Source organism: Amphiprion ocellaris, chromosome 19 (assembly GCF_022539595.1).
Source record: "Amphiprion ocellaris isolate individual 3 ecotype Okinawa chromosome 19, ASM2253959v1, whole genome shotgun sequence".
In the NCBI taxonomy this organism is placed as follows: Eukaryota; Metazoa; Chordata; class Actinopteri; family Pomacentridae; genus Amphiprion; species Amphiprion ocellaris.
Window position 1 is genome coordinate 3,952,494 of NC_072784.1, and position 21,966 is coordinate 3,974,459.

Consider the following 21,966-nt stretch of genomic DNA (forward strand, 5'->3'; position numbering starts at 1 on the left):
GAAGCCTATGTCAACTACTTTCTTCCACAGAGTCTGTTTTTTTTTATTCCAGCATGCATGGCTGAATTACTCCAGTACTATAACTTGCCTCAGAGTAGTTTTACAGTGTTTGAGGAGAATCGTAGGCGAGCTGGTGTGCTCGAGCTACAGTAAGGAGGGAGGGATGGATGGCAAGATTTCATAGATCTATATATTCTACAGGAAGCAACCGAGGGGAGTTACATTTTAAGGCAGGGGTGTCAAATTTGTTTTAGTTCAGGGGCCACATATAGTCCACTTTGATCTCAAGTGTGCCGGACCATAAAATCAGAGCATAATAACCAATAAACAACCACAACTCCAAATTTTCTCCTTTTGTTATAATTTGTTATTTTCCATATAAAAAGAAAACAAAACAATTTTTGAATCAGCTCATTTTATTATTGTTTAGCTAATTAGAAGGTTATTAACCGAAACACAAAATGAAAAAAATGAGACAGAAAATGAAAAAACAAGACACAAAATGGCAAAACTGATACACAAAATGACAAAACTGATACACAAAATGACAAAATCAAGACACGAAACGACAAAATCGAGACACAAAATGACAAAAACGAGACACGAAACGACAAAATCGAGACACAATATGACAAAACCGAGACACAAAATGACAAAAACAAGACATGAAACGTCAAAACGGATACACAAAACGACAAAACTGATACACAAAATGACAAAACCGAGACACAAAATGACAAAAACGAGACACAAAATGACAAACAAACGAGACACGAAATGACAAAATCGAGACACAAAATGACAAAAACGAGACACAAAATGATAAAATCAAGACACCAAATGACAAAAACGAGACACAAAATGACAAAAAATTAGACACACAAAACGTGGAGCAGGTCATGTGATCTGGAATTAACACACTTCCTTGAGAGGTGTTTTTGTAATGGGGAAAATAGTTGAAAGTGATTTCTAGGACACAGATACAATTTGTAATTTTCCATATAGAATTTGATATATTGCCAAAAAAGAAATATCTGTCATGATTATCTCAACTTAATAAAAAGAACACAATCAAAAAAATTTCTGAATAAGCTCATTTTATTATTGTTTAGCTAATTAGAAGGTGGTTGTTAAATTGGGGTGGTTATGTAGTTGACATTTTAGTGATATCCAGTCATTTTTTATTAATAAGTGACTGTTTTCATAATAAATAATTATGGAATTTGTAAAGACATGATCATAATGAACATAAAAAACTTTAAAAAAAATTTTTTAATAAAAATGTATGCAGGATATATCCCATGGACTTCCAAAGTCCCTCAATTATATATTGACCTGGACAATTTTGGACAAGTTTTGAGTCATTTTGGGCAATTTCCTTGTCATTTTCAACAAGTTTTATGTCAGCTTGGATCTTTTCTCATCATTTTGGATAATTTTTGTGTCTTTGGGATAATTTTCAAGTCATTTAGGACAAATTTCATGTCATTCTGGACTAATTTTCAGTAATTATTGATCATTTTCAAGTCATTCTGTATGGGACAATATATAATTGCAGGATTTTTTGTAACATAGTTGACATTTCAGTGATATCCAGTCATTTTTTTTATTAATGTGATTGTTTCCATAATAAATAATTATGGGATTTCTAAAGACATGATCAGAATGAACATAAAGAAATTTGTTTTTTTTTTTTACATTTAATAAAAATGTATACAAGATATATCCCATGGACTTCAAAAGTCCCTCAGTTATATATTAACCAATCTACGATTTTTTTAAACGAGCATTTGAACGCATCTATGCACCGCCCTCTTTCGGTGTTCTGGCCTCTGATTGGTCGAGCCGCACGTCCGTCAAGCCCGACCATCGCAGCCAGAGTGAGGAGAACAGGTTGAAAGTGCTTCTGGAGGCTCGTACAATCATATACTGTTGGTTGCAGATTGTAACCGGACCTAACACGCAAGCTGGTAAGGAGTTCTTTGTTCTTTGTTTCATTTGGTATAATTTATTGCGTTTTTTTCCCTGCTAGCCGCACGGAAATATTTGCTTTCCGACGCATGAGAAATCAATTCGCGCAGTCAGGAGCTTTGCTGTGGTGAGATTATTTCCAGCTATCGCGTTAGTACTTGTGTGTGAACGTTGGCTAGCATACCGCTATCTGCCAAACATCTCGTTATAACGGCGTTATTCTTTAGATTTTATCAGTCAGACTGTGGTTATAGAACAGTTATTACAAGCACAGTTTCAGGACACGGTTTAACGTTTTTACACACTCGGTATCGGGTAATAAATCGCACTATAAGCGGCGAAATCCAGTTAGCTTAGCCGCATGAGGAAGCTAATGTGACTGTTGGTAGGATTTCTAGCATCTTTTAGAGGCTCGGTGTGGCTGATTTAAGGATAATGACCTCCTAAAACAACACTGAACGTTAAAATACATGCAGAATTTAATAATCTACGCAGATAGTGTGATTCGCACTCATTCTGGTTGCACATGGTTGCACATGGTAGTCCAGCCTTTTTGTTTGCTCTGTTATTGTTCTACTCCTATCAGCTGCACTCAGTGAAAGCTTTTCCTACCACAGACACAGTAAGATGCAGGATTTATATGCTCATATAAACACAGATACACTCATAGATTATTACAGAGAGATGCAATGTAACTACAACTCATCAGCATAATAACCAATAAATAACTACAACTGCAAATGTTTCCTTTGTTTTAGTGCAAAAAATCCAGTTTGAAAATGTTCACATTTAAGGAATTATCTTTTTACAAAACACTATGAACAAGCTGATATTTCTTAAGAAAAATAAATTCAATTTCAACAACATTATGCCTCAGTTTATCATTTCCACATTACAACTTCCAGATCACAGAGTGTCTACAAAGGAACACAACATTTAGTCACAGCTATCTGGAAATGAATGATAGAGTATTTTACAAAAATCAAATCAAAATGACAAAAGTATGACAAAAAACACAGGACAAAATATTACAAAAATGAGACACAAAATGACAAAAGCGAGAAACAAAATGACAAAAAAGACAAAAAATTAGAAAAAAGTTACAAAGTGACAAAAAGTAGACAAAAACGAGAAGAAATTACACAAATGACACAAACGAGACAAAAAATGCCAAAAAAGAAACAAAGCGACAAAAAATAGACAACACAAGTGAGACAAAAAACCCAGAAAACGACACAAATTAGAAACAAAACGGCAAAAACATGAGGCAAGCAACAAAAGTCAGACAAATAACAACAAAAAGACAAAATATTACAAAAATGAGACACAAAACGAGAAAAGCGAGAAGCAAAAAATGAGACAACACGAACAAAACAAAGAGACAAAAGGTTACAAAGTAACAAAAATACATGTGTATATATATGTGTATATAAAAAATAGAAAATTACATAAAAATATCTGCAACAGTGGGTTTTACAGGGTTAATTTGTCTTACTTTAACATCAGTGTGAAATGCGTCACCTGTGCTGTGAATATTGCACGTGCACACACGATATACGGTGCAGTCCTATTTATAAACCCATATTTCTTGTTTTAAATCAAGGAATTAAAGCTGCATTCGTGTGTCACATGATGGTGCTTTTATTTAGTCATTTAGTCTGAAAATGACGTCTTGAAGAGTTTAACCAAAATGTGTTTCCGGTTCCTCTTCTCCTTGACTTGTGACGGTTGACACGCTGATTTTTAAAGGAAGTAACCGCCGTTCCCTCCCTCACAGGAAGGGCTCAGTGCAGCGTGGGTGCCCAGGGATCCACTGCCTGAGTGTGGGGAGAGTAGCAGCCGAGACCCCAAAGACATGAACCACACTAAGGGTGGCCTGGTCATCTTCACCGCCAACTCGCATCCTTCGAGCCGCGAGCTGGGCAAGAGGATTGCAGAGTGAGTACGGCGAGCGTTTGCTGACGTTTGTGTACACAAGCGTGGAGAGCAGTAATACAGGCGGTTGTTTTAGAGTAAACAGTCGATGCGAGAGCTTGAGGAACAGGTCTGTCACCTCCATCATGTCAGACGTCAAGAAACAGCTTTAAAACTCTTCAGTGCATTTGTTCAGATGTTTTTCATTCAGGCTTTCTCACTGCTACATTTGGATGTGCTTTCTGTTTAAATTGCTGTGCTATTTGCAGTTTGGTGTTTACAATGCGACTAACCACTCCACTGCATGCATTCATGACACACAAAAAAAAGACACTTTACAAAAATATTCCCATTCTGAGTGACTATAGAGAATACTCCCCTAGTTAAAAGTCATAATCCTCCAGAATAAGCTGACAGAATTGAATCCACTGAATATTCACGTTGCTCCCAGGAGGTAGAGGCATTCTGTTTTTCTTTATTTGATCTTTCATCAAAAATAACAGCGTTGTTTGTGTGAGCTGACTATCGAAGCCTAAATCCGCTTTTTTTTTTAACATAATGTTTCTTTTCTTGCTCAAATAATTTTCCATGAATCTGCAGTAGAGTGCAGTAAGTTGCCTTGATAAATATACAACTTTTTGGAATGCAAATAAATTAAGTCTATGAAGGGAAATTATTTTAAAAGATTACTGCAACGAACACTGAAACAGCATAACTCCAGTTTAGGCAAATCATTTGAAGGGTGACCTTAAATTCTGATCTTGTTACGCTTCCTAAACATCTGGAACAACTAAGAAGAGCACAATAAGCAAAATATGCCTCTTTCCTGAGCCTCTGCAGAATATTTAATTAGAATTATGCATGTACAGTGGTAGCAGCTGTATATCTGACACAAATACTGCATTTGATGTCCTTTATTTTTTCTTAGTTTTCCATCAGTCACATTTAACCCTGCAACTGGGCAACATTGCGCTCCATATTTTGACTTTTTTTTAAGCACCAAGAGTCAAAAAATCAACTAAAAGCCAGTACTTTATCTCTCCTCTCCTTTGTAAAATATACCAAATCTAGTTTTCTAGCTTCAGGACGTTGCTCATATTTCATTATCTCGAGAAACAAACACTTACGAACTGCAAACCCTGCTTGAATTGCAACCCTGGTTTACACAAGGACATGGGAGTCTATGCATGTTTATAGAAGAAATAAAGGATTTGGCTTGGTGTATCACACTAAATTCCAGGTGTGCGTGACTAAATAAGACACAGTGCGTTAATACACGTCTAAACTAGTAGTTTATTTTTGTATCATTTTTCCTCTTTTCACTTTCACGTCAAACTTAATCTCTGTAACTTGTAGTAATAACAGTTTTTTCCCCATTATGCCAACTGTCTTCGTCATTTTCTGTTTCTCAGGCGGTTGGGGGTGGAACTTGGCAAGGTGCAGGTGTACCAGGAAGCTAACAGAGGTAAGATGACTTCTTAAAATATGTGGTGTCAGTTAACACATTGTACAAGATAAGTAAAGTTGGTCCAGCTTTAAAGACTAATCCTGCTAGTGTGCTACAGCTGATAAGCAACAGAAGTGGTGCAGAACCAAAGAAGTTTCATCCCGGGCTTCAGAGATAGCATACATACTTTTTTATTTTGGGTATAGATGGCAGGAAGATCAACATTCAGGACAAGTTAGAAGTTTTGCAGAGACAAAACTGATTTAAGAAACAACAGAAATGTATTTAATTTTTGTTGTGAATTGATCTGTCGATTATTTGGTCAATTAATCTATTTGTTATTTGGTGTATTGATGTCAGAAAATGGTGAAAAATGTTGATCAATTTTACCCAAAGCCCAAGATGACATCCACAAACCCAAAGGTATATTCAGTTTGCTGTCATACAAGAGGAAAGGCACCAGAAAATATTCAAATTTAAGAGGCTATATATATAGCAATATATCAGGCACTAAATTTGCATGATAAACATACAACTAGTTATATAAAACGCAACTGGGAGAAGGAACTTAACACGGAAATTATAGATGATGATTGGCTGAATATGTGGAGGATTCACCACATATCCACTAGCTCACGGATATGGAGGGAGTTCTCCTGGAAAACTGTCTTCTTTATTACACCAAAGATCAAAAATAAACAGTTAAATCGAGATCAGAAATGTTGGCGAGAGTGTGGAGAACTTGTAGGTCACTCACATGTTTTTTGGAAATGTCAGAAAATAACAGATAATGGGTCATAAGATCCCTCTGAGCTGCAGTGTGCTTTATCTTTGTAGTTTCTCTGAAGAGAGTGTGATGGGAAATAACAGATATTTAGTCAAAATTCTGCTAGTGGCATGGAAAAAAAGCCATAATGAGAAACTGGGAGAAAAATTACTGAGGAAATCTAAAACAACAAAAGTCAGACAAAAAAAGATGAAAAACAAGACAAAATATTACAAAAGTGAGAAATAAAATGACAAAAATGAGACAAAACGACAAAAATGAGACACAAAGCAACGAAAACGAGACAAATGACAAAAGTCAGACAATAGAAGACAAAAAACAACAAAAACAAGGCAAAATACTAAAAAAATGAGACAAAACGCTGAAAATGAGACACAAAACGACGAAAATGAGACACAAAACAACAAAAACATGGCACAAAATGACAAAACCACAAAAATTAGACACAGAACAACAAAAACATGAGGCAAACAACAGAAGTCAGACAATAAAAGACAACAACAAAAACAAGACAAAATATTATAAAAATGAGACTAAAAACGACAAAAATGAGATACAAAATGACAAAAGAACAATGAACAATCTAGTATTTTACTTTGTGATCAAAACAACTTGTCATGATCTAGAAATTATTTGAAATGTATAGTTTTACTAATTTACAACCTGCAGTTAATGTCTTCTCTGTAATTTTTCCACTTTGAGGGCCGGATTGGACCCTCTGGGAGGCCGGTTTTGGCCCGCAGGCCGCATGTTTGACACCCCTCATTTAGGGCTCAGCTTTTAGTAAAATATCCTTCATGATTTCTTCTAACTTGGGGATTCTAAGTGTTTTATTGGGAACATTTTAATGTGAGGTTTTATTTATTAAGTCTGATTGTCAGTTGTCGTTTGCTACATGAGGCAGGTGGTTGTTTGACAAGAGTAGACGGTATTCAGTGTGGGAGATTACAAGTGTTAAGCAAGGTTCAAGGACAGGCGAGAACAACAGTGAATGGAAAGAAATGGAGCGCTAGCAGACAAAGATGTTTATTTCACACGTCTATATTCAGGCGGTTACAGTTTGAGTTGTTCGTCTGTGGCTCAGCTTCTATGATTTTAGGTCGATGGCAGCAGCGTCTGTGTTCCTTCTGTATTTTTTCTGGACATGGGCTCTGCTTAGAAAGCATTTTGTTTTCTAATCTCTCTACTGTGGGAGGCACATTTTTGGAATGCTGGTATCTACGATTTCACACAGTGGGGGGGAGGGGTAATGAAGCTGACAGGCTTTGTTATGAGATACGAGTGTGTAGTTGCGCCCGCTGGATGTGTGTTTATGCGCTCCCTCTTCTCACATCCTGTTTTGTTTCCATAGAAACGCGGGTACAGATCCAGGAGTCGGTGCGAGGCAAAGATGTCTTTGTCATCCAGACAGTGTCCAAGTAAGAGAGAACTCACATTATTAAGTTTTAGTAGAGTTTTCCCTCGACACGCTCGCTCATATCACGTTTGTCTAATACCGCCGTCCTCCACTCTTCTTCTCCGTGTTTTGTCTTCATCAGGGATGTGAACACCACCATCATGGAGATGCTGATCATGGTGTATGCGTGCAGGACATCCTGTGCTAGAAGCATCACAGGCGTCCTCCCATACTTCCCCTACAGCAAGCAGTGTAAGATGAGGAAGAGGGGCTCCATCGTCTCCAAGCTGATCGCCTCCATGATGTGTAAAGCTGGTAAGTGGGTGTCAGCTGCCCAGGAAGAGGATAGAGGAGAAAGAAGTTGCTGATAATGTTTAACAACTGAGCATCTGACATACACTACTGTGTAAAAGTTTGGGGTAACTTAGAAATGTCCTTATTTTTGAAAGAAAGGGTTTTTTTTCAATGAGCGTTAAATGAATCAGAAATCCAGTGTAGACATTGTTAATGTGGTAAATGACTATTCTCGCTGGAAACGGCTGATTTTTAATGGAATACAGGAGGTCCTCGACCTACGCTGTTAAGTCGGAACTGGTTACGTGGAACTAGTTGATGAATACGTCGTCATGCGGTGCTATAAGATGGCTTTATTTCCATTCTCCGGTTGTACACCACCTTGGATTGTGCTACAATGACAAACTTTTTTCCCTTCATTGTGGCTCCCAAGTGTAAGTCAGACTCTTCTGATGCTTCAAAGAAAAGGAAAGCCGTCTCCATGAAGGTGAAATTAGGTAGAATAAAACGCTCAGAACAGGGCGAAACACCAACGAACATGGGTCAAGTTGTAAAAACAGGTCAACATATTGTAGCGACTCTCTGTGATGAATGAGTGACACTTTATCTGGTTCTATGGTGGTTTATTGAACCTTCACACAGGCTACTGTTGGCCATAGACAACGGCAGAATAACTAGAAAACCTGATAACTCCAGAATTAGCCTCCGCTCTCAGCTCTCTCTACTGCTGACTCTCAGCCAATCAGAGGTGAGCTAGTTAAATATGGCACATTCACTGACATTAGGTAAATCTGGAACTGAACAATAAACATGAAACCTCAACATCAACAACAATATCAGTCCGTTACAATATTCTGTTTTCTTCTTGTAAAATGATTCATACATGCATGAAAGTCGTTGGTACTCATGACTTTTCACAGAATTGATCGATATCATGATGCATGTAACGGCTTTGGAGTTCTGACTTAAGGCAAAAATCGACTTATGTCGATCCCTAGGAACGGAACTCTGATGTAAGTCGAGGACCCGCTGTATCTCCATAGGGGTACAGAGGAACATTTCCAGCAACCATCATTCCTGTGTTCTAATGCTACATTGTGTTAGCTAATGGTGCTGAAAGGCTAATTGATGATTAGAAACCCCTTATAAAAGTGTGAATAAGAGTCTCAGTTTTCATGGAAAACATGAAACTGCCTGGGTGACCCCAAACTTTTGAACGGTAGTGTACATACAGAGCAATATGTAAAATAGGTGTTTTCACAGCTAACATGAGTGTGTTTGTGTAGGCCTCACCCACCTCATCACGATGGACCTCCATCAGAAAGAGATTCAAGGCTTCTTCAACATCCCAGTGGACAATCTGAGGGCTTCGCCTTTTCTGCTGCAATACATACAGGAAGAGGTAAAAGATGAACACATACAACACATGTACATGATGTCCAGTTTGCTTTTCTTCCAACCTTTTTCCCTGCACCTCTACAAATCATTAAGTTGACTGTTTGTTCATCAGACACATGCAGTTCATGATGATAACAGTGGAAGTTCAGCACTTGAGCTTCTTCATCTATCTTCAGGGAACCTTTCTACCTGATTATTGTTCCTCACTACTTCATACTAAATACCACCTTTGTTGAAATTCAGATCAACTAAGATTCACAGAAAATGGCTAAAAAGCACAAACTCCCTGCCAGTGTTCCTAAAATGAGATTTTTTTTCCCCCCGCCATGAATCATTTCAAACCTTTTGTGTTTGACCAAAAGTAAACACAGACATCAGTAGAGTGGAACGGCCATTTTGCTGCCTGCATTAGAGGTTTCCTCCTGGGGATACTTGACTTTAAAGTCTTACAAAACATTGAATACAGTTTCCCAAAAAAGACCATAAAAACTATTTTAAAAGTCACCCAGAAACCATGTATGGTGCTGCAGGAAAATGCTTAGGGTGGGTTTTTTTGTGTGGCTTTTAGCATCAGACCTGGAGTGAGCTGCATCATTGGTGCCACAGTAGGAAGCTCATTGTCTCATAACGGACATGAACCACTAATTCTAACTAATTTAACCAATAAACTTGAGTTAATATCGGTCTTAAATATAAACCTAATGGCTACATACTTCCCATCACACCTTATCCTCTCTTTGCATGTCTTTTTTACCATTTGCTCCCTCTTCTTCTGCTGGTTTAATGGCACCAACTGTTTATATTTAGACACCCTAAAATATTCAACTGACTGCATTTTTATGTATTTTTTTTAACCTTTATTTTACCAGGAAGTTCCTTGAGATTAAAAATCTCTTTTCCGATTGAGACCTGGCCAAGACAGCACACCATATCAGAGAATGTAAAATGTTCACAGTATTTAAAAACAATTCATATATATATATATATATATATATATATATATATATATATATATATATATATATATATATATATATATATATATATATATATATATATATGTAGCCAAAGCCAAAAACCACAGCCGATGTCTGCAACAAAAAGATAGCAGCCAACAGCGCCAATGCCACTAATCTAAGCAAAAGAGACACAAGATGAACAGAAAAAGACGTTAATTCATTAAAAGTCCAAGAATTTCCCCATTCAGAAAAGATCCGCTAACATTAGCCTGAAGTCTGACACCATCCAGGAATACGACACTGAATGTACTGAACACGCTTTCCACCGAGAATAATACATATTGTAGTAAAGTTCTGGAGTTGGTTTCAACGACATGCTAACATTTTTAGAAGAAAACACTGTATTCCATTTACTTAACCTGGAGAGATCAGAAGCTGAACAACATCCCAAACTAAGATATGATTTGATGGTTGTTCAGGTGAGGGATTTAGCAAATGGTCAGTTATTTCATTTACACTTTTGTTGAACCTTCAGATCCCTGACTACAGAAATGCTGTGATTGTTGCCAAATCTCCAGCTTCTGCCAAAAGGTAGGATCTCTTCACTCACTGTATTTATGAAATGACTTCACTGAGCCGCTGAGCTGTAACTCATTATGGTCTAAGTAATGTGTTAATTATAAACCCAAGTTGTTGCTTTGGAGCATAGTTAGTTGTTCTGAACTTCCACTACCAGCGTTTTCCTCTGTGTCTGGGTGTTCAGGGCTCAGTCGTTTGCTGAGCGGTTACGTCTGGGTATAGCAGTGATCCACGGTGAAGCTCAGGACGCAGAGTCAGACCAGGTAGACGGTCGACATTCCCCTCCCACCGTCAAGACCACTGGAGCCATTCACCCCAGCATGGAGATACCATGTAATGCACACACACCAAGAAAGTGTTGCATGTACACTGATTTTTAAACAGCGTTGTTGAGGTGTTGCTTCTGAATAATATTAGTTTAAACACAGCAGGTCTCCCTCCGTCTGTCTGTTTGTGTTTCCAGTGTTGATCCCTAAAGAGAAGCCTCCCATCACGGTGGTTGGAGACGTAGGAGGACGCATCGCCATCATAGTGGTGAGTGAACAGAACGTAACTTTCAGCATGCAGCTCTTCATCTAAGCTAGTTGTGTTGCCTTGTGTAGAATAGAATAGAATAGAATATCCTTTTTTAGTCCCACAAGGGGAAATCTGCAATGTCACAGCAGCAAAGTGACAGTTACAAAAATCAAGGGCACATCTAGAAATTAAACACATAAGATATACACACTATAAATAAGACAAACTGAAGAACACAAGGATACTAACAGCACAGATTTAAGAATATTTACACAATGAATTCCACTTTGGTTTATTGCACATAACAGTTAGCTAATTGTCATTAAGTGTGTGTGGTCTGTTGGGAGCTGATTATAGAGTCTGACACCAGCAGGAAGGAAGGACCTGCAGTAACACTCCTTCACACACCTGGAGTGATCAGTCTGTCACTAAAGGAGCTGTCCAGTGTCCATGGAGTGGGAGACGACTTGTTTTTTTTACACACATTATTGATGACAAACATCGTCAGCATGAACCTCAGTTTTCTGTTTATTGACAAGACACCGAGTTTGTCAACATGCAGGCGCCACATGCACACAACAAACTGAGCGAGGAACAGGAGAGAAACGCTGAAAAAGAAATGCAACATCAGTCGTTCAGAAATATTTTATGTTTAGAAACGATGTTGACCCAGAACAGCTGCTCTGCCAGCGCCGCCTTATTCCTCACCACTACATGAGGCAGCATGACTTGATCCTGTGGAGGTGGAGGGAGACAGGAGGATGATGACAAAGCTGTTGTCTGTCATAGAGGACACCTCCCACCCCCTACAGGAAACAGTAGCAGCACTAGACAGCTCCTTCAGTGACAGACAGCTTCACCCACGGTTCTAAAGGACAGATACTGCAGATCCTTCCTTCCTGCTGCAGTCAGACTGTTTAATGAAGCTCCAGTAGTTCAGTTCACCCACAAACTAACTGCAATGACAATGTAAATAAGGACACTATGTGCATTTTTTTTCTGGAAACATTTATATTTCTTCTGTTAGGAGAAAGTACTTATTTATATCTGTGCATTGTGTGCTGCTGTTTTTCTTTTTACGGTTTCTACTGGTGTAACACTGAAAATTTCCCCGCTGCAGGATCAATAAAGGTTTTATCTATCTGTACAACACAAAACTCTTCATGATGTGCCATCTAAACAAAAAAACTTTCAGATTCCTTTGCCAGCGTTACTGTATGAGTAAGGGTGGTTTTTTCAACTTATTAATAAAATGTGTAATTTTTTGATTCAGGTGCACTTTTCTACCAAAATCACCACAATCATTCTGGAATCTTTAGTTCTTTCCAAATAGTTCTTCAAGTAATTTAGTGAAAATTCCTGCATTTTTTCTTACTACAGTACATAATGCAGAAAAACTAAATCTCACAATGTCAGTTTAAACTCCTAAAAGCTCAGTGATCAGTCGAGGGGCATTCAGTAACTCTCCATAAGCTGTCTGCGGTCGCTGGTTCCCACTAGAGGGCGCCATACTACTCTACCAGGCTGACAGCATGTCTTAAACTGGTCTGTTTGTCCTGCAGGACGACATCATCGATGACGTCGACAGTTTTGTGGCGGCAGCAGAGACGCTGAAGGAACGAGGAGCCTACAAGATCTTTGTCATGGCGACACACGGCATCCTGTCCTCCGAGGCCCCCCGGTTCATCGAGGAGTCGGCTATAGACGAGGTGCACTTACTTACTTACCTCAGCAGTGATGTCATTGTGTGGCGTTTCCTCTGCGTGACCTCCCCCCTCACGTTTCCTCCCAGGTGGTGGTGACCAACACGATCCCCCACGAGCTCCAGAAGCTTCAGTGTCCGAAGATCAAAACGGTGGACATCAGCATGATCCTGTCGGAGGCCATCAGACGCATCCACAACGGAGAGTCCATGTCGTATCTGTTCCGCAACATCGGCGTGGACGACTGAACGACACACACACACACACACACACACACACACATGAAAACCATTTGCCTTCTCAGACTCCAGGAACATAGACATGAATGATAGTGAAACACCTACTGTACCATTACATATGAATGCTAACCCCTAACATAGAACACACATAGATGTCTGAACACATTTCCACAGAGCATCCATAGCTGTGACTGAACACACACACACACACACACGCACACGCACACGCACACACACACACACACACACACACACACACACACACACGCACACGCACACACACTGCTCTGTGTCTGTAATGGACGTTAATGGACTACTGCCGAGCTCTCTAATGGCTGCCCTCTTGTTAAAACAAAACAGTACAAACCTCAGAACCTTCTTTAGTTACCTCTACATCTTGTCTACTTCTTTGTTTTTTTCTCTCCATAGATGTTGAATATGTGCATGTTTAGAAAATATTCATTAGCGCCGAATGTCTCTTTCTGATCTTGTTAGTGAAGCAGATTGTACTGATAGCGTGTCAGTGCCTTCTACAGGACAAAACAACACAAGCCTTCATCGCTCTCACCTCAGCTAACGTTACTAACTCATAACATATGCAGGTTTCCAGCTAATTAACTTGCGTCGAGTTTCCAAGTGCATGTTTCCATCCAGATTGGTTTTGTCTGTTTGTGTGGTTAGTTTAGACGTCGACCAGCTAGCCATGTCTGCGTGGTTGCCATTGCACTTCGATGCTAATCTGGTGTCAAATCTACTAACTGCGAAACTGGAAATATTTACAATCGGGTGTTAAATTTATTGGCAGTGCACCGATGAAATATAAATCATCCGTATAACATTACGTGCCATCATTTCAATACATGTTTGATATTTGTTCACGCCACAGAGAAGTACTGTCCCTCTGGATCTTATATTTAAAAAGTCTGTCTGTCAGAAATGGAAGGTTTGTTCTTAATAATGTGGAAAGGGGTAAACATATCCTCGACCTTTTAGATCACCGCGGACGAGAGCGATTAAGTTTGCTTGAATTATCGGAGTTTTAAACTGTGGCTCAAGCTGGAAAACTGAAACTTTTTCTGACAAGAAAAAAACTTGACTGAAGCAGGTCTTTGTCACTTTGCCAGATGTTCCAAAAATGTTTTGTATTTATTTTCAACACTTAATAAATATGATGTACGAAAGTAACGTGGCCCGTTTTGTGGTGGTTTGTTGCTTCACGATGGGATGTCTTGTCACTCCAGGCGTCATAACATGCTAACAATGCTAACAAGCCGTCCTTTGGTTCAGTTTTACCCAAAATAAATACAGATCATCAAACCTGCCTTTCATCATGTTTGGACTATTTCAACTCTCCTGTATAGACTCCTCAACAAGATTACTAGTAGTTTAGCTTCTCTTCATTGGCTACCAGGATATTTTAGAATAAATTTTCAGATGTTATAACTTAAGACCTCAGATCTGATGCTTACCTGGTTGCAACCTGAAGTCCTCTGTTGATGTGCTGTTAGTCATTCCACCATCGAGGCTGCAGGTTTCTTCTGTTAGGGCTCCACTCTCTGAGGAGAAAAGACTGCAAACTCTTTCACATTCCTCTGAAAAACATATTTCCTTAACTGTAGGTTCACAGTTTGTGGCCCGACCATCTTTTAAGCTGATAAGCCACTTAAAACCTGTTTGATACAAAGGCATTCTTATAAGGCTTTATTTTCTGTTAGACTTTTTCACTCAAAGTTTCAAACTGTTCTGAAATAGTTATTTTTGTTGTCAACTGCTTTTTTAATCTTGTCAAACCCTTTGTAGCTTTATATTTGAAGACTGCTCTATAAATAGAATTATAATTTCTATGATGCATGCATGTTATTACCATATTAATTTAGTACATTAACAGATCCCACTTGGTAATTAACACAAATTACAGCTGGTTGTTTTCATCACTATTATGTAAAAGTTTCCATTCTTTCTACATAAGTGATTCGAGTGACGTAACTTTATCTTTGCTTCTTTCCACAACTTTAAGGGGTTAATATAACATCAGGATAAAAAGTAGCTTTTCACTGCTCTTAGGTTAGACCATCTCCAAAACAGAAGGTGTTGTTGAGTGTTTGTGGTATAAACAGGTTAGTAGAAACCAAAAAGTGGCCAAAGAAAGACAACAGAATCATGGGAAAGCAAGAGTCACTGATGTGCCGAGGCTGGCCTGTGTGGTCTGATTCACAGAACTCAGTTCAGTTTCATTCATGTCGAACCATTTAGAGCCAATTCACAAGTCCTCTCAGGGCACAGTAGGAAAAAAAAACTCCCTTTCAACAGGAAGACATCTGTGGCAGAACCAGGCTGGGGGAAGGCAGATATCTGCCTCCACTGATCAACGTTTACTTCATGTGGACGGATGTGGGCATGTGTGTTGTTTACCTGGGGAAGAGATGGCAGCAGGACAGGAAGAAGCTGGCGAAGACGGAGTGATGCTCTAGTTCTGCTGGGAAACCTTGGGTCCTGCAAATCAATGTTCAACAGTGGTTAGAGGAACATGATTAAAAGCTCAAGGTGTTGACTTGGCCTTTGAATTTCCCAGAACTCAATCCAAAGCAGGATCTGTGGGATGAGCTGGAAAAACACAGACACTTCACCTCAAACCTCCAAGACTCAAAGGATCTGCTGCTAACATCCTGGTGTCTGATAGCAAAGGACACCTCAGAGTGTGCAGAGTCGAGGCCTCGATGGTCAGAGATGTTTGGCAGCATGAGGCGACCTACACAATATCTGGCAGGTGGTTTTAATCATAGATCTCCATTGAAGAGGATAGATTGAGGTCACTATGTCTCTCCTCTTCCTGCTCTAGTACTCTACAAATGAAGGGACAGTCAGGTCCGGGTAGGAAGTCAAACAGTAAAGTACAAACACATCTTCAAGGGCACAGACACACCCAACATCAGTGGAGTACCAAGTGACGTCAATAGTTCCTTGTTCAACATATTTCATGTTTATTTATTAATGCTGACAGACAGGTATTGATTCAGACAAACATGGTGGCATCAACTGGAGAACAGAACCAGGCAGAGAAGGAAATCTGTGTTTCAAACCCGAGACGCACTCAGAGGTCTGCTTCCACGCTGTCAGATTGTCCTGCTCACATTGTTTGGCACTGCTCTATCTATGGCCGTTCATTTAGCAAACCACATGACACCTGTGTCCAATTTCAGCAGTCGTTATTTGAAGAAGCCAAGAGTCCATATTTTTTTTTTTTTAAAAAGAAAGAAAAGGACGGACCTGCTTAAAAATGCAGTGAATTTTGGGGTTTGCGGCTAAATGAAACAATGTAAATGGAAAATCAATCGAACCACATTTCCTGTAGTGCTTTTGTTGGTGATATTTTTTTTAACCTTTTCCACTTTTTCTCCCCCAGTCTCTTAAAAGTTGCTGTTTAACACATGATGTGAGCACAAAGTTAATCCGTTCTACATAACAGGCATCTGTTCTACTGGTTCTGCAGGCTGCCTGGTGTTTAAAGGTTGGTTACCAATGGTTACCAGACAGTTGAAAAGTCAGAGTTAGTTTAAAATCTAAACACAAAAACAGCATCGTGGTGAAAGGCATCAACCTGTCTACAATCTCCAACAGCTCCTAAATACTGTAGTGCTACAATCTGTCAGTCTGTCAACACGGCAGTCTGTCTGGAACCACCGGCAAACACTCTTCAAACACTGACGGCAGCCCGATCTTTAATGCAGACATGAGCAAAGGGGGCAGACATGAGGGGCAACAAGTGACAGTCAGCTACAGGTAGCACACATCAGAAGGCTTCGTAGAGGCAAAAAGCAGCATGTTAACTTAGAAAAAAGGCAAACTGATCACTTAGTGTTTAGACAATAAACCCAAAGTGACCAGGGATTGATTTGGTGATACAACAACTTTTGTACAGCTTTTTTTTTTTTTGACATAGAGATGAAACTGTAATAAAAATACATAAGAAATAAAAATACTCAAGAGAGTTGCTTATGGCTGATTTTCATTCCTCTAAAAATGCTCTTGACCCTTGTTCCCATCTGATAAGACTACAGTTTAAACATACTGCAAGTTCTGAACAAACACTTGGAGTCCTTAAAAAAAAAAATCAATCAGCCTTACATGAAAACATCAACCGAGTTTTGGAGTCGCTCCTCCTCGTTCATCAGTTCCTCAAAGTCCTGTTTGTGACTAAATTCTCCAACATTAGTACACAAGCTTTGCTTCCACCTTACTGAAAATATCAGTGGATACACAAATACTACAAATGAATTCCAGTAGGTCCGAGGTCAAGTACAGTTGGAACACACTGTAGGGAGAAAACATGCCCACCTCAGGAAAACATGCTCCTACTGAGCAGTTAGTGAGCCTGGAGGTGCAACGTTTCATTTTTATGACACTGCTTTAACCACAAAGCTGTAATCTGTGGAGGTTATTTTGGGTTTGCAGGATTGTTTTCGCACCATTTGGTGCACAAAATGGGTCAAAAGTGACCCACTCCAATGGAAAATGGGTATCTCCTGACCCACACTGCGCATCAAAGGGTTAAAAATAATTCTAAAAAAATACGAATGTGAAGTCATGCTGTTGGCTCTGTGAGGTCCAGCAGTGCTTTGAGTTAAATGTTGATGTCGACATGATGATGTTCAGCAGGTTTACAGTTCACAGACTGTATATAAAAGATGGATGTAGCCATCAGGGCCTCAAACCTGCATTTTTTCTATCAGCCAGCAGGAGGCGACTCCTTTGGTTGTCAGTCTATGACAAAATGAGCCTTCTTCTCACTTGATTTTTTACCTCAGTCAAGACCTTCCTGATGAGTTTATGGACTCAGTCACTAGTTTTAGTTCTTCTTCACTACAGCATGATGTTCATTTTGTTAATTATGGTCCCATTTTGAGAAAAACGGAGAAGAAAGCAGAGTTTACTTTAGGGCAGGGCTAATTCCAAACTCAGGGCTTCAAATTGGTAGAATAAACCGACCAATATGTGAAGTCACTGTGGCCACTTCCATCTTTTATATACGGTCTATGAATTTAACATGTTAGCATGCTAACATTAGCTCATAAGAAAGCCAAAGTACTGAATAAATTAAAGGTGGAATATGCAATTCTAAATCAATGCACTTTTTGGAAAATTCGGTGAATATCTCCTCACTACTGCTAGGTGTACGTTCTGTGAAAAAAGAACGTGGCTAGGACCAAGCAACACTATTCCAGTGAGTCCTGTGCACATTTAGGTGCACATAATGAAGAAAGGAGGCACAACTAGCAAGAGGGATGTTAAATCTGGCACATGCTAACTATCTAAATATGCTAACTAGCTAAATATCAACAATCTTCCTCGCAGACTCCATTTTTGACATTTTTAACTGGAAGAAGTCAGTTTACTTCATCCTCTGGGCACCATGAATATCTTTACAAGTTTAGAGATATTTGAGTTCAGATCAAAGTGGTGGAACAACAGATTGACGTATCCATCCATAGATGGATCGCTAAGCATTGCTAAGCAAAAGTAACATGCACTGCATGACACCATTTTGTCTTTGGAAAATCTGATTATTATCCTGCACTTTAGGCAGCATGAAGCACAATGCTGGAGCTGATTTTGACGAGTTTCTCTGTAATTTAGAACCAGAGAACAAAGTCAGAATCAGGAAATGGTTCCATTTTTGTTGATTAGAACTTGAGTAGCCTAATTGGATTTTTGGATTGTACTGTACTCAAGTATTTTCAAGTAATGTGACCTAATCAGAGCTTGCCAGCAAGCTGCATTATCTCAATAAACACATTCACAAACTCATAATAAAAATAAAAATTATTCCCACGGTGAATGACAGCACCAAAATACATAACATCTGCCTTTTGAAAATTTTGGTCCAACACTGGCAACGGTTTAGCTGGTCTTTCTAAGCACCATTCTGCTACCATCTATATAAATACAGATTCATATCTGGAACATCACACAGTCCTCATTAACCACTGGGTACTTTTCACACCAAAATAGTGAAATATAGAATTTTATAAACATGCAGATTCTTCTGTAACCGCTGTGGGACATGTTTGATTCTCAGCCAATCTCTGTATTAGCTGATATGAAAACTATCAATGACAGTCCGAGTGACATTTCAAACACTTTTACCAAATATATTAGCTGAAGGTTTTAGCAACTGCTTGTAATTTATGGGGTTATCTGACCAAAGAGGAACAAAAAACAAAACCTTCTCAATGTGGCTGAACTGGACTCACCCTCAGTGGTTCCTGGACTCCTGAATATCTGACCTTTATTGACCATAGTAACGTTTTCATGTTCAACCAATATTTAGACCATGTCAGGCTTGAATCACTAACTTAATTCATTCTCTAAAGGCTTAACACTGGCACTGGGACCTTCTACTGTCCTCCTACTATGAGATGTGGAGTGTGTTTACATGCACACAGGTGTCTGAACATCACTGTAGCTCTTATCCCTGTTAAAGTGTCATTACACAAGCATTTCTTAGAGGCTACGCTATCCTGTAGCATTAATATGCTAACAAGAACGGACAAATACTGATAGAAATATCAACAGAAATAGAATTGACAAAGACTTTTTAGAATCCTTTCCGTTTTTGAGAAGTCAGTATGCTAAATTAGCGTACATCGATAGTTAACAGCTAGTATTAGTATCAATGTATGCTATGTTTAGTATGCAAATTTAGCAGACTCAATTAGTATACATCTATGCTAATTTGATATTTAGCATACTAAATTAGCATACATCGATAGCAAAAAGGCTAATACTAGGTTTAGCATACTGAATTAGAACATTCGTACTAGCTATTAGCTGCTATGTCTTATGTGACTTTACAAGCTAACAAGCTAACCTTTAGCTATACAGCATAACGTCTGCTATTCAATACAAAATGTTGAAACTGAAATACTAAATCTATCAATATAGTTTTCAATTTTTCAATTTTCTTGAAAATTATCTAACATTTTTTGTATAGTTTCAAATTAAAAGATTCTCATATTCAAACTGAAAATTCGAGCCTCCATTATTTACTAATGGTAAGTTTTTAAAAACACTGGAGGCCAACAGCTGGCATCGCACTGGCAAGTTTATTTTTCTAATGTCGAGTGTTTTGTTCGGTATATAATTCAACACTACAGCAGATTTAGATTAATACTTATTTTGAAGCATCCTTAAAGGAAATGTGCAATTCATTTCTGAAAAAACTAAACAAGAATTTTCCAATATACTATTATAGGATTTTGGCACTTTTTGGTCACTCACTGATTAATAACTCAACTGATCCGTTTATTCTCTGCCTCTAAGAGATGTTTGATGTCTCATTTTTGGAATTGATATTTTCAGTTTACAGGATACAGTATATTCAAGGTATTCAGCTTTTTGTGATCATCCATAAAAGAAGAAGGAAACTCTCCCTGCACCAACCTAAGAACACAGCACATGACTGAGCTGGCTAACAGGAGGCTGGTGTACATGTAAACCCACAGATACTGGAGTAAACACCAACAAATATACACCATTAGAAGCTCTAGAAGCACATATTTGACTATTCACACCCTGTTTGCCATTGATGTCGATAAAAAAGAGATGAAGGACTACTGAACCACTTCCTCCACAACTATTCTCTCTCTTAACTCTCCGATATCAGACCCACTTATTTGCTTAAGCCACTTAAACACTTTTAAATAAATGTATAGAATATATACAAACATCGCGCCGCCACGGCTCAGACCTGAAATTCACGCTTCTTTCCGTCGCTCAGCAGAGATTTAGGCTGGAAAAGGAGAAACCGAAGGCCGGGGCATTCTGGAAATTCACAGTTTTTTGATCAGAAATCTGTCGGCGAGCTCGTTTTAGAGTTTTTATTACTTAACTATCGGCAGGACGGCGGCTGCTTCCTTTTCAAAGTCTTGTTCCACTTCTCGATCCGAGTCTCTAAAAACGAGGCGGCCGCTACCTTTACTTCTAGTTCTTGATTCAAACGATCAACGCCAAGGAACAGAAAGCCTCTTCAAAGGATCCCTTCGAGTTCCAGCCCCAGAGAAAAACACACAATCTTTCTTGTATGTTTTGCATTGATTCCCTCTGTCGCTCTATAAAGCACTTTGTGACGAGCCTGGTTAATAAAAGCGCTTTTTTTTCAATTTTAAAAACAAATTAGATTCATTAATAGAACCTGGGAAGATACAGTTGAAGAGGAGGAAATCGATCACCCATGGATTGTTGGATTCCGTGTTGGTTGCCAAGCCGGTTGCCAGGAAGACACACGAGGAGGATTGTAGATATTACAGGAGGTGCATTCTGGGATTGGTTGTTGACTGACGGGGCACTACGTCACTGGCTGATGTCAGATGGGAGGTTGTTTCTGTCCTCGTCTTGTTGTTTTTTCTCCTGCGCTGCCTGTCCGTGCAGTGGATGGTTGGTTGGAATAAATACAGGCCCGGTCAGAATGAAGGCGGAGCTCCTCCTCTTCCAGTCACTGACAGGAGGTAGGAAGTAGCAGCAGTCTACGAGGGTTTGGGGGTCTTCAAGGCGTCCACTTTGGTCTCCAAGTCTGTAATCTGTGGAGGAAACATGGTGGAGAAATAGATTTAAAATATACTTTCGTTATTTCGTTATGAATCGATTTGTGTTTTTGTCATTTAAGCATTATCTTTTCAGGAGAATCTGCTGGGATAAGCTGTGTTTTCAGCTGAGCTGTCTACCAACTCAAACAAAAAAACTAAGTCTATACAGTGGACAACAGTG

The 21,966-nt window shown here is 39.0% G+C and overlaps 2 protein-coding genes across 3 annotated transcripts in view; one reads left to right on the plus strand and one right to left on the minus strand.

Annotated features, from left to right (window-relative positions):
• Positions 1–1,846: 1,846 nt before the first annotated feature.
• On the plus strand, positions 1,847–14,388 carry prpsap2 (phosphoribosyl pyrophosphate synthetase-associated protein 2). The gene is made up of 11 exons (XM_023270136.3): positions 1,847–1,970; positions 3,749–3,909; positions 5,298–5,350; positions 7,471–7,537; positions 7,658–7,830; positions 9,096–9,211; positions 10,702–10,757; positions 10,930–11,078; positions 11,209–11,279; positions 12,824–12,970; positions 13,054–14,388. The coding sequence occupies exons 2-11, from the start codon at positions 3,827–3,829 to the stop codon at positions 13,210–13,212; spliced, it is 1,074 nt and encodes a 357-aa protein (XP_023125904.1). The 5' UTR covers positions 1,847–1,970; positions 3,749–3,826; the 3' UTR covers positions 13,213–14,388.
• A 1,772-nt stretch (positions 14,389–16,160) lies between these two features.
• The window catches only part of LOC111568466 (neurabin-2-like), a 41,035-nt gene continuing 35,229 nt past the window's right edge, over positions 16,161–21,966 (minus strand). For both annotated transcript variants that reach the window (XM_023270135.3, XM_023270134.3), the window contains exon 15: positions 16,161–21,779. In XM_023270135.3, the coding sequence (XP_023125903.1) occupies positions 21,726–21,779 (54 nt within the window). In that variant the 3' untranslated portion in view covers positions 16,161–21,725. The remainder of the gene's footprint in view (positions 21,780–21,966) is intronic.

Bases quoted from the DNA above. Each gene is read 5' to 3' on its own strand.
- prpsap2 (XM_023270136.3), top strand. From the start codon at position 3,827: ATGAACCACACTAAGGGTGGCCTGGTCATCTTCACCGCCAACTCGCAT. The intron at 5,351-7,470 runs GTAAGATGACTT...TTGTTTCCATAG, and splicing joins GTACCAGGAAGCTAACAGAG to AAACGCGGGTACAGATCCAG. The intron at 7,831-9,095 runs GTAAGTGGGTGT...GTGTTTGTGTAG, and splicing joins CTCCATGATGTGTAAAGCTG to GCCTCACCCACCTCATCACG.